Source organism: Acanthochromis polyacanthus, chromosome 9, assembly GCF_021347895.1.
Source record: "Acanthochromis polyacanthus isolate Apoly-LR-REF ecotype Palm Island chromosome 9, KAUST_Apoly_ChrSc, whole genome shotgun sequence".
NCBI lineage: Eukaryota > Metazoa > Chordata > Actinopteri > Pomacentridae > Acanthochromis > Acanthochromis polyacanthus.
The window spans coordinates 15,940,040-15,952,973 of record NC_067121.1 but is presented as its reverse complement, the minus strand read 5'-3'; the positions used below and the strand labels follow the sequence as shown (position 1 = coordinate 15,952,973).

The window sequence follows — 12,934 nt, the reverse complement described above, 5'->3', positions numbered from 1 at the left end:
CTAGTGTCAGAAAGCTTGGTCTCAGTCGCAGGTCATGGGTCTTCCAACAGGACAACGATCCAAAACACACAGCCAAAAACACCCAAGAATGGCTGAGAGAAAAGCGTTGGACTATTCTAAAGTGGCCTTCTATGAGCCCAGATCTGAATCCCATTGAACATATGTGGAAGGAGCTGAAACATGCCATTTGGAGAAGACACCCATCAAACCTGAGACAACTGGAGCTGTTTGCTCATGAGGAGTGGGCCAAAATACCTGTTGACAGCTGCAGAACGCTCATTGACAAATACAGAAATCGTTTAATTGCAGTGATTGCCTCAAAAGGTTGTGCAACAAAATATTAAGTTATGGGTACCATCATTTTTGTCCAGTCCTATTTCATTAGTTTGTTTTTTTAAATAATTATGTTAATCAACAATTCAAAAGTGATGGCTGATTTTGATTATTTAATTTTTAATAAATTTTTATTTATTGTTACTTTTGTGAGTTTCAAGTGATTTCAGTGAGAATTGTGGGTTTTTCCTTCTTTAACTGAGGGGTACCAACAATTTTGTCCACGTGTGTAATTAAAGAATTTATTAACTTAATCAAAAAACCATTAACAACTGAAAACGAGACAAGGTGGACCAAAACTAATAGAACAGCAGACTCAGGAGGGAACACAACTAAACTAGACAAAGACCACAGCAAGACTAAAAAGAGGAGACAAAAACTAAAATAGACAAAGACAACGGCTTGACTAAAAAGAGGAGACAAAGACTAAACAAGACAAAGGCTACAGCAAGACTTAAAAATACTACAGAAGGAGAACGAACAGCTAACTCAAGAACAAACTAGGGTCTTACAAGCAACGAGTCCAGTGGGGTTAATCCGGAGAAGAGATGAAAAATGACGAAGTCCAACAACTGAGAATCCAGCGGAGGAGGGTAGTGAATAGAAACTGCATGTTTGTCCAACTATGCGCCAGCAAAGACAGAGGGGAATGGCAGAGCTTAAATAACAGGAGACAGGTGATTAGAATTAATTAGTGGCAGCTGACGCTCGTGCCGTAATTAGAGCAGGTGACAGGCCAGGAGAAGTGACAGGAGAGAAGGACCACAGACAGAGGGAGACAAAGACACACCAACAACAATGCACACATCTTAAACAGAAAACAACAGAGTCCACAAAGGGTCAAATCCAAACGAGGGGAGAAAGAAAAGGGAGGAAAAGTGGGACAAGAACAAGAGGGCCGAATCCTGACAGTACCCCCCTCTCCATGTGCGCCTCCAGGCGCACAACAAGCCAACACAGAAAGAACCAAGAAGAGGAGGGTCAGAAACAAAAAAAATCCAAGTGACGCAGGGTGGGTGGAGGGGGTGAGGACGGAGGGACAGAGACGAGAAAGATGAGACGGGCGGGTGGAGGGTGCAAGGACGGAGGGCAAAAAACAACAAGTCCACAGTAGTCCTGGGCGGCACGAAGGCGCGCAACGAAGAGCAAGTCCAAACAAAACCAAAAAACATATTCCCATAGGGATTATGAAGGCGCTCTGGCGAAGGCCGTCCAGGCCGTCTGCGAAACCACTCTGAGGCCGTCCTCGGCGGCGGCGAAGGCGAAACCACTCTGGAGGCCGTCCTGGCCAGAGGTGGCGAAGGCGGTGGACGAGACGAGGACCCCCTGGCGGCCGCAGGCGTAGGAACCCCCCAGTTATCACAGGAACAGAGGATTCCTCTGGAGGAAGGCCGGCGGCTGCGAGGACACTCTGAAGGCCGGCAGCTGCCGCGGCGTAGACACTCTGAAGGGCGGCTGCCGCGGCGTAGACACTGTAGACACTCTGAAGTGCGGCTACTGTGACGGGGTTGGAGTCCACGACCCGCTCGGAGTCGTCGTAGTAATCCCGCTCGGAGTCGTCGTAGTAGTAATCCCGCTCGGAGTCGTCGTAGTAGTAATCCCGCTCGGAGTCGTCGTAGTAGTAATCCCGCTCTGGAGCTGCCGCAGCGGAGTCAAAGGCGTAGGCATTGGTGACAGCGTCGACCCGCTCAGGAACCAAGACTGTAGTGGCGGCGTCGACCCGCTCGGGGGCGAAGGCTGAGGTGGCGGCGTCGACTCGCTCGGGGGCGAAGGCTGAGGTGGCGGCGTCGACTCGCTCGGGGGCGAAGGCTGAGGTGGCGGCGTCGACCCGCTCGGGGGCGAAGGCTGAGGTGGCGGCGTCGGAAGGATCGACCTGCTCGGGAACTGCGGCTGGGCCGTCCGAGGCGGAAGGGTCTACCTGCTCGGGAACTGCGGCTGGGCCGTCCGAGGCGGAAGGGTCTACCTGCTCGGGAACTGCGGCTGGGCCGTCCGAGGCGGAAGGGTCTACCTGCTCGGGAACTGCGGCTGGGCCGTCCGAGGCGGAAGGGTCTACCTGCTCGGGAACTGCGGCTGGGCCGTCCGAGGCGGAAGGGTCTACCTGCTCGGGAACTGCGGCTGGGCTGTCTGAGGTGGAAGGGTCAACCTGCTCGGGGACTGCGGCTGGGCTGTCCGAGGATGCGACGCTTGGCGGCAGGAACTCCACGATGCTGGGGAGCGGCGAGGCTTGGGGGTTCTTTGAGCCCCGCTTCCGTCGAGACCTCTTTCGGGAGGGGGGCTTGTCAGAGGACTGAAGTACGGAGTCAGAAACAGCGGTCGGAGGATTTCCACAGTTCACAGGAGAGTTCAAAAATTCAAGAAGGTAATCCGGTAAGTGGTTAATCAGTTCAGGTCTTTTGGCAGCAGCCTTACGTCCCAACACCACCAGTTCATCAGAATATTCCGGATCCAAACTATTTACCCACTCAAACCAAAATTTCACCAGGAGTTCAAGATACTGTCGGTAATCGTTACAAGAAAAAAAAAAAAGGCTTCTTGGGGGTCAACTGAGGACTCTAAGTCTGCTGGGTTCTCTGATGGCTGGCGCATAATGTTAGGATTGGTGGTTGTGGAGAACCCAGGTGCAGACATCACGGACAAAACGTTAGGCATAATTAAAGAATTTATTAACTTAATCAAAAAATCATTAACAACTGAAAACGAGACAAGGTGGACCAAAACTAATAGAACAGCAGACTCAGGAGGGAACTCAGGAGGGAACTCAGGAGGGAACTCAGGAGGGAACTCAGGAGGGAACTCAGGAGGGAACTCAGGAGGGAACTCAGGAGGGAACTCAGGAGGGAACTCAGGAGGGAACTCAGGAGGGAACTCAGGAGGGAACTCAGGAGGGAACCCAGGAGGGAACCCAGGAGGGAACCCAGGAGGGAACACAACTAAACTAGACAAAGACAACGGCTTGACTAAAAAGAGGAGACAAAGACTAAACAAGACAAAGGCTACAGCAAGACTTAAAAATACTACAGAAGGAGAACGAACAGCTAACTCAAGAACAAACTAGGGTCTTACAAGCAACGAGTCCAGTGGGGTTAATCCAAAGAAGAGATGAAAAATGACGAAGTCCAACAACTGAGAATCCAGCGGCGGCAGGTAGTGGGGAGTGAATAGAAACTGCATGTTTGTCCAACTATGCGCCAGCAAAGACAGAGGGGAATGGCAGAGCTTAAATAACAGGAGACAGGTGATTAGAATTAATTAGTGGCAGCTGACACTCGTGCCATAATTAGAGCAGGTGACAGGCCAGGAGAAGTGACAGGAGAGAAGGACCACAGACAGAGGGAGACAAAGACACACCAACAACAATGCACACATCTTAAACAGAAAACAACAGAGTCCACAAAGGGTCAAATCCAAACGAGGGGAGAAAGAAAAGGGAGGAAAAGTGGAACAAGAACAAGAGGGCCGAATCCTGACATGATGATTCACACGTAAGTGAAATTCTTTAGAAAACACTGGGAAACATGATGAAAAAAGTAAAAACCTGTATTTCCACCATGACACATGTTTTGGGTACACTAACATACAGCAATTCAATTTTATAAATTGTAGTGGATTGTTACATAAATTAGGACAAAATGGTGACATCAGATAATTATATACACTACCGTTCAAAAGTTTGCGGTCATCCAGACATTTCCATGTTTTAAATGAAAACTCACATTTTTATTCATGTGCTAACATAATTGCACAAGAATTTTCTAATCATCCATTAGCCTTTCAACATGATTAGCTTACACAATGTACCATTAGAACACAGAAGTGATGGCTGCTGGAAATGGGCCTCTGTACCCCAATGGAGATATTCCACTAAAATCAGCCATTTCCAACTAGAAAGTCATTTCAGACATTAACAATATCTGTATTTCTGATTAATTTAATGTTATCATAACTTTATTTAAAAAAAGTTTTTCTTTCAAAATTAATGATATTCATAAGTGACCCCAAACTTTTGAACAGTAGTGTACAGCCATGGCCATAAGTTTGGACACAGCATGACTTACTATGTCTGTTTTGATGTCTATTCCAGAACATAACTAATATTTTTTGACAGCACCAGTTTAATTAGTCAACAAATCAACAAGGGATATAATATTATCAATAAATTCCAACAATTGGAACAACTTTGTTCCCAAAACATAATATTAGAAGAAAATAACAAAAAATGCAGTACTTTCACAACCGAATTTGGTAAGAATAACAAAATGACACCAAACTCTTTTGATGTTTTTTTTAAATATGAAACTTAATATAGTTCTCAGGAGTTGTGTACTGTATTGTAAGTGACAATTTTGTGGTATTTTCTAAGATTCACAAGCGTCATCTTACTTGTGTCCAAACTTATGGCCATGGCTGTATGTTACATAAAAATTTATTTAAGTCAGTAAATTTGCCTTTTAATATGCCATAAATCAGTAAGACATCATCACTAATCATATCAGGGTTTCTGCAGGGCATTAAAAAGCATTAATAGTCATTAAATAGATTTTGCAAAAATTAAGGCCTTAAATGGCATTAAAAATCATTAAATTTGATTCTTAGTGGCATTAAAAATTCTTTCTGCCATTTTCAAGAAAAATATTTAATAATAATAATATAATAATATATAATTATAGACTTCAATTCGTCAGATATGTGCATCTGCATAAACATGCCGAAGCATTGCGATAATTGCTCCGGCCAGTCAGGTGCAATTGCCAAAAACTGCATGTTTGGAAAGTAGAGGAGAACTGGGAAATGGGGAAATGTAAATTCCAGCAAAAATAGATGGAGAACGTGGAATTCAGAGAATGACTGCAGCCCTTGGGTTGTCAGGGGTGGTTTCCAGATTCAGAAATAATGAAATGAAGGAGCAATTTTCATATAAAAATCATCTTTTACAAAAAACAATCTTGTGTAATTTGTTGAGGTCACGGTCATGGCACTAAAAATTTTTATAGTATAGCATTAAAATGGCATTAGAAAGCATCAAATTTGACTTGCTGATTTCTACAGAAACCCTGCAGCTTAGACAAATATTCTATTAACATCCATCCATCCATTCATTATCTATACGCTGCTTAATCCTCATTGGGGTCACGAGGGGTCTGGAGTCTGTCCCAGCTGACTTGGGGTGAAGACAGGGGACACCCTGGACAGGTCACCAGTCTATCACAGGGATACATGTACAGACAAAGAATCACACTCACTTGCATACCTACAGACAATTTAGAGTCATCAGTTAAACTGAGTATGTTTTTGGACTGTGGGAGGAAGCCTGGAGAAAACCTACACATGCACAGGGAGAACATGCAAACTCTATGCAGAAAGAACATCAACTGAGAGTCTTCTAGCTATAAGGTGAAAGTGTTAACCAGCAACCCTTCCATTAACATTACATATACAACTGTGATTGTAAAAAAAAAAAAAAAACTATGACTGAGCACTTGTTATTTCCACATTTCTTATTCTATCTCTAAGGGTCAAAGTGGATCTTTATATTTCCAGCTGCCAGACCAGGTGAACTATGTTGATCCAGAGATATAGTCTTTATTGCCCCATAAAACCCTTGCCAGCCACCTGTCGGGGACTTCCACACAATGAAAAGTAAATGAGCAACAGCAACATTTTCAGCTTTACACTGTACATCAGCACATGCTTTCTACATGATATACAGTGTTGATAGTAGTTTTAATGTAATTTAAACATGGTATAACAGTTAATCACTGATTGCCAGAATAACGACCATAAAGGCATGTGTGTTGACATTTATACATGTATGCAAATATCTATCTATCTATCTATCTATCTATCTATCTATCTATCTATCTATCTATCTATCTATCTATCTATCTATCTATCTATCTATCTATGTCTGCCTGTCTGCCTGTCTGTCTGTGTCTCTCTCTCTCTATAGACTAGTAACTGTTATATATAAATTATATATGTAAATTGTTATTTCCTTCACAGTATCTTTACTAAAAATTATAAAACATAAACTTAACCTAAAAGACAAACTGGTGTGATGTTATGTCTTACATACTAACACTGGGTAGGGCCTACCTTTGTACCCTTGCTCTCCAAACAGCCTCAGAGTTTTAGGGCATGGATTTCACAAGCTGCTGGAATCAGTCCTTTGAGATACAGGCCCATACTGACATGATTGCACCACGTGATTTCTGCAGATTTGTCAGATGCATGTTCGTTCTTCAAATCTCCCATTTTACTACATTGTGATTTTCATGAAATCCATCTGAGAAAATGTTTGCTTTGTGAAATGATGCATTTCATGTGGGTAGTAACCATTAGAAGAAGGATAAATTGTGGCCATGATATGAAGCACACAGTCAGGACTATGGCATTTGCACAATGATTGATTGGTATTAAGTCAACCAAAGTACGCCAAGAAAATATTCCCCGACCATTACAGCACCACAAAGCTGGTCTGTTGACACAAGACAGGTTTGGTTGATGGATTTATGCTGTTGACACCACATTTTGTGCCGACCATCTGCATGCCTCGGCAGAAGTGGAGATTCACAAGAAGAGGCATAATTTTGTTGATCTTCAACTGTGAGCAGCCTCAGATTTCTGTTCCTGATGACAGGAGTGGAACCTGACAGTGTCTTTTGCTGTTGTAGTCCATCCACCTCAGAGTTAAGCATGTTGTGCAGTGTGAGATGCTTTTCAGTAGCTTCAGCAATTGCATCTTAGTACAAAAGTCCTATTGTAAAGTCTATAATGCCAAACATTTTGTTAAATGCTGTTCCTAAGTCCATTGATTTCCTTAGCAGGACTTTTTGGATAAAAGCTGAGAACTCGTTATGTGAGAATGAATGTAATTGATGCCTTCATTCAACAGCCATTATGGAAGACTCAGTATTTCTCAATATGTAACTGTCAGTGTGAGGTACTGTTAAAACCTTTAAAAGTTTAGTAGGCCAGGCTCCAATTACAACAACCTTAGGCAACATTAAAGCTACTTCTATGGTAGATATTTTCCAATTTCTAAATTGATATGTAATCTAAAAAAGAAATGTGCGACCTCCCTCCATCACACAAATGCATGCTGCTGGAATGAAGCTGCACTTGTCTTTTTGTAAGCACTTCCCTGTCATTGCACAAAATCTTTATTATGGCACTTCTTTTACAAATACATCAAACTATCTTTCCATGAAAACTTCCCATGGAGGGAGGGTATGGTATGGTAAGACAAATGTATTGATTTAGCATCACATAAAATCTTTTCTATGTCCATCATGAACTCTACAAGGGACGCCTAAAAAACACATCAGCGCTTCAATGTGGGATTGAAAATAGAAAGAAAAAGAAGAAACATAAGAGAGGTGCAAAGGTGAGTTTCATTTATGGAAATATGATCCCTGGCAAAATGCCCCAGAGGGCTTTATAAGAGTGTCTTGCCTGCACAGGTTGACAGACACAAGACTAGAGAGTTACAAGCTGCATCTGGAGCACTGGAGGTGAGTAGCTGTAATTTTGTCATAGAGACCCTGCACATTGTTATTACAGGGTTTTTGATTTCTCCAATTTCATTTGCAATTGTTATTTTCACTAGGTTTTGTATCACCTTTTGCACCTTTTCTTCACTGCACCTTATTTCGTCAGTGACAGAACTAATTAACAGACATCGATGTGATGTAAATGTGCTCAATTCTGATCAGTTGATCCTTGACAGGTTTATGTTAACAATTTAATATTTGTGACTAAAAGCAGATTTTAGGGCATAAAGTGAAATACACTATGAGCATCAAATAAGAATTCAATTTTGTACATCCATTAAAAGCAATAAAATTGAATTTTGACTTCACCTAAAGATTTTTTTAAAAACTCAAAATGACACAAAGTATTTTTAAACATCAAATATAGGTGTGTTACTTTATAACTTACTTTACCTAAGAGCTATGACTGCCTTATTAAATAAGAGCAAAAATATCCTGGACTGAGATTTGTTTATCATCATAAGCTGTCGAAATTGAAAAGAAACAAAAGTGATAGATACGTAGAGGCAGCACACAGGCAGTCGATGGAAAATATTTGATCAAGGTTCAACCTCTTAGATGTGAATGAGGACAGCATGGGAGGAGCTGTGATACATGTATCAGCGTGATAAGCCTGATTTCAGAAAAAAATTTGAATTCTTTCTGTCTTTTTTCAGAGCTGCCACTGTAGACTTCACCATGCGGTTCAACGTGCTGTTCTTCATGCTGGTCCTTTCTTATCTCTGCCTTGCTTTGGCACAAGGTGAGGAAGTATAAAAGAACAGCTGGTATCTAAAAATGTTGCAACATTTTCTGCATTCAATAAAGAGCTGTGAACACACAATAAAGATAAAGTAAGGGTCAATGAGGCTGGTTTATTGCCTAAGTGCCTGCGTGGGTAGATGTAGCCTGGTTATATTCTTATTACTTTATTCAGCATCTTTCTCCATCCTCATTGTGTCAATTGTCAAGATGGGCTGAGTAGATTCAGTCGACTTTGTTCAGGTTACACAAGGTGTGCAAATTAGTATATTGTTCCGAATGTGGAGGAACTGAATTGTATTGGATCTGTATTCTCTCAGTGTCCTATGATGACTGCTGTCTAAAGTATGTGAAGAAAATGGGCCACAGCACTCAAAAGCATGCAGTGAGGTACAGAGAGCAGAAGATAGATGGAGGCTGTAACATCCCTGCCATAATGTAGGTGCAAATAAACAGAGAATAAGAATATCCATTTTAAAACTGAATTGATCAACTTTTCAAATCTCTTTTTTTTCTTATTAAAACAGAAGTTTACTATCTTTGTATGAATTCTCCTTTAGCTTCACCATGAGGAGGGGGCGCATGTTTTGCACAGACCCCAGAGAGAAATGGGTTCAAGACTTGATGAAGAGGATTGACAAAAGGGAATCCAGAAATGACAAGGTAGGTAATCAGTGAAAGCAGCTTTTGACCTGAGAATATGATGGTGTTACTGTGTGAAGTGATGTTTAAACAGTTGTCTTTGTTCCTTACAGTACCATTCACGGCATTTGAACAGAGGCTGAGATGACTGCCTGCTGTTCATCGTTCTGCCCTCTGCCATCTTATTATTAAACAACAAGAGGTTTTATGGCAGTTTTATGGTGGCTTACTGGAAGCTAAGTGAGGAGGCTGGCCAAGTAAATCTTGTAGCATTACTTTTGCTTTCACTCTGCACAGCCTAAAGGTCAAAAGCTTGTGTAGAGTTGCAGCAGCACTTCTTCTGAGTTGGGCTCTTGGGCCCAACTGGTCACCACATAATACCTAATCTTTAAATGCATGGCTGCTTCAATAACAACATTTGTGACTGTTTTCTTGCCTTTTCAGACATCAGATACTCAAGAAGTTGTTTAATGACAGAAGTAGTGATGGAGTGTAATGACATGTAACCTTTAGAGTAGCTATTTACTCCATAATGTGAGCAGTAAAATATTATAAAATGCTTATGTGAACACACCAGCTGTTGTATGTTAATGAATTTTTGAAATGAGTGTCATAGAAAAAGAGAAGCTGTCAAAAAAAAATTCCTAAACTTTCCAACTGTATATGTGTTCATTTATTTTGTGTACAGGTTTTCTTACAGTAAATATACTCCAATAAAAGCATTACTTTCCTACCATTCCCCACAATGTTGTTTAAAGTTTTATGATTATGTTCATATAATTGTTTTGATATTTTTCTTTTGGTCTGTGTCACAGTATGTGATAAAGAGAAAATGGAACACATTCCTGTCATGTCTCGTTTAAATGATTGAGTTTCTTGAGCGACTGAAAATGATTTAGTATGATGAAAACTCAATAATATGTGGTTATAGTTTAAATACAAAGCACTATACAGTAGTAACAATTAAAAATATTTACCTCTCTATAATATTTACCAGAACAACTCTGGTTATATAAAAAATCTCTACACTGGCTTCCAGTCAGTCACAGAAAAGATTTTTAAAACCCTCCTGATCGTTTACAAATCCCACAACGGTTTAGGCCCAGAGTACATCTATGATATGTTCAGAGAACATGGAGAAGCAGCATTTAGCTGTTATGCTGCAAACAAGTGGAACAAACTGCCAGTGGAGATCAAACCTTGACCAAATGTAGACACTTTTAGATCCAGGTTAAAAACATTTCTTTTCTAATGCACCTATGCATGAAATCTGCACAATATCGTTCAACTATCTGCACCTCACTGTAATGCTTTATGTAAAGCACTTTGAATTGTCTTGGACATGAAGGGTGCTATACAAAAAGACTAGCCTTGTCTTTCCTTGCCTATATTGCTTCTATCAAATCTTCTTTTGCATCAGCTAACTGTAATTCAACTTTTCTAAGTCTTACGACACTGTAAAATTAAATACATTTAAACACAGTAAAAAATATAACATAATTATTTTACGTCATACATGGAACAGGACTAACAGTAAAGCATGTGTAGAAGTAATGCAATCACTGCCTTACACACATTTATTATTACTACTACATTCTTTATTTTCCTTCTACAGCATTAAGTTTGACCATTAATTAAGGCTTCAGCTGCATTTGTGTTGCTTTGTACAGAATGCAGAACTAAGTAGATCCAACAAATAAAAATTAAGCTAGTAAAATTGCAAGATTTAAATACTGTAGTACAGCACAAAAAATAAAAATAAAAATCTGCAGAAAGAACACAGGCACAGACAAAACCTCAATGAGATTACATGTATGAGTGATGATTTACAACAGTATTTTATCTGACAGCGTGCTGGATTCAATCACCGGTCTGTGTGTGTGTTTCCTTCTCATCTCCATGGACATTCACAAGAACTGCTGGGGCTTGCAGCTGATAAAATCTCACTGATCGTAATTCAGCTTGTTTGACTTCGCTGTCTGAGGAGATTGATGACTTCCACACAATTGTGCTTAGGAAAGGCTTCGTCTTGCAAGCAGCAAGACAAGACAAAGTGTTTGTACAAAATATGTCTCAACGGAAAATGTATCTGCCCATGGAGGCCTGTGCAACACTCTGTATTAAATATCTGATGTTTGTTGATTAAAGCAAAGGTTTTAACACTTCTAAGCTAATGTGCACATGAGAAAGAGATGAGATTAATTATATTGTTGTTAAAAAGTTTTAAAGTGGGGTAATTAAGGTTTTAAGTCACAGAATCCTTCATGCATGCACCCACAGTATTTGTTTGAATGTGTTGCCAACTTACCTCAGAGGCAAAGGTGATGGATATGCTGACATATGCTTAATAATTACTAAGACATTAATGGCTGATATAAATATTGATGGACACTCAAAATTGCATTGAGTATGACTAATAGATGTCCTACTTTCAGAGGTGAAAGAATTGGGTTGCAGCTTGAAAAGGATTTTGGTGCTGATGCTGTTTCTTTTTGTGTATATCACAACAATACTGACAAATGGGCTGTGTGCTTCATTTTTCCATGCTGGGGCTGAATACATTGTCCGGTTGGCATTACAAGCAGAAATTTTACCCATTGTAATTAAGGGGAAAACCATGAAAGCAAAGTAGGAAAATACTATTTGTTAAAATGACTTTACAATGAAAACAATGTGATGAATAACAGGAAATGAAATTATGGAGACTGGAAAGTAGAGAAAACAGAGTATAAAATATTACAGGAGGCTTGAAAAAATGAAATCACGAAGTCAGAGCAAAGACTTGTGTCTTGTACTAGTTTGGTGCCAAGATTGTTTGCTGGAAGTATAAATCATGGTTCATATGACGGTGGAATAAGAAGGGGAAACAAATAAAAAGAAAGATAAAAGCAGTTGTAAAAGAATACACACCACAAAGTAACTGGGAAATGACATTATATTTATTGCCGTATGTCATGCAACCTAATCTAATATCAAAACTTGCCATAACCCTGAGCAGTAAATGAAGTAAATCAAATATATTTTTTTAATATGTGACTGTAGAAAATTTTTTCATTATTTATCAGTTCAGGTACTTTATGGCAGGTGAAGGTGATTTACTTTAAATTTAAGAGCAAAATTCAAATATTTTTAAGGTGCAAATCTGTGCATATTTTTGCTATTTAAAAAACATTAAAGATGATGTACATATGAACATATAAAGGGATGGAGAAGAACAAAACTCACAATTTAGCAGAAATAATCTAATGTAATTCTTTCATTTCAGATATAAATTTGTGATTCTCTTTTAAAGAAAACCCCAGGAAGGACATTTTGGAGAAGTTCTGCAATATTATGACCTCAATATTAATTATGACTTTTTACTTTCCAATTAACTGGTAAGATGGACAAACATGACAATTCTCTTGCTTATCATTATTGTATCTGTTTGTCTACTGATAAGTTATTGCCTCTAAACAAAACTTTTCTTCTCCATATTTCTTCTCTGGAAAAGATTGCTACTCAGCATGGATTTAAATTTATCTAACTGAGTTCATGACCAAAAAATAATATGTCGGTTGTAGGAAAAGGTGAATAGAAAACCTAAAAACTGGACATTGGAAATAATGATCTGGTAAAATCAAGCACAAAACAGTATATAAAAGGTTTGAGGCCTTTGGTATTTCAAC

General features: G+C 39.9%; 1 protein-coding gene across 1 annotated transcript; it reads left to right on the top strand.

Annotated features, from left to right (window-relative positions):
• The first annotated feature begins 7,812 nt into the window (after positions 1-7,812).
• Positions 7,813-10,108, top strand: ccl25a (chemokine (C-C motif) ligand 25a). The gene is made up of 5 exons (XM_022203697.2): positions 7,813-7,844; positions 8,540-8,625; positions 8,945-9,062; positions 9,185-9,287; positions 9,380-10,108. Exons 2-5 carry the CDS (start codon positions 8,562-8,564, stop codon positions 9,407-9,409), a joined length of 315 nt encoding a protein of 104 aa, XP_022059389.1. The 5' UTR covers positions 7,813-7,844; positions 8,540-8,561; the 3' UTR covers positions 9,410-10,108.
• Positions 10,109-12,934: the final 2,826 nt, after the last annotated feature.

Coding starts and splice junctions, on each gene's coding strand:
- ccl25a (XM_022203697.2), top strand. CDS start 8,562: ATGCGGTTCAACGTGCTGTTCTTCATGCTGGTCCTTTCTTATCTCTGC. Junction 8,626..8,944: donor CTGCCTTGCTTTGGCACAAG/GTGAGGAAGTAT, acceptor GTATTCTCTCAG/TGTCCTATGATGACTGCTGT. Junction 9,063..9,184: donor TGTAACATCCCTGCCATAAT/GTAGGTGCAAAT, acceptor ATTCTCCTTTAG/CTTCACCATGAGGAGGGGGC.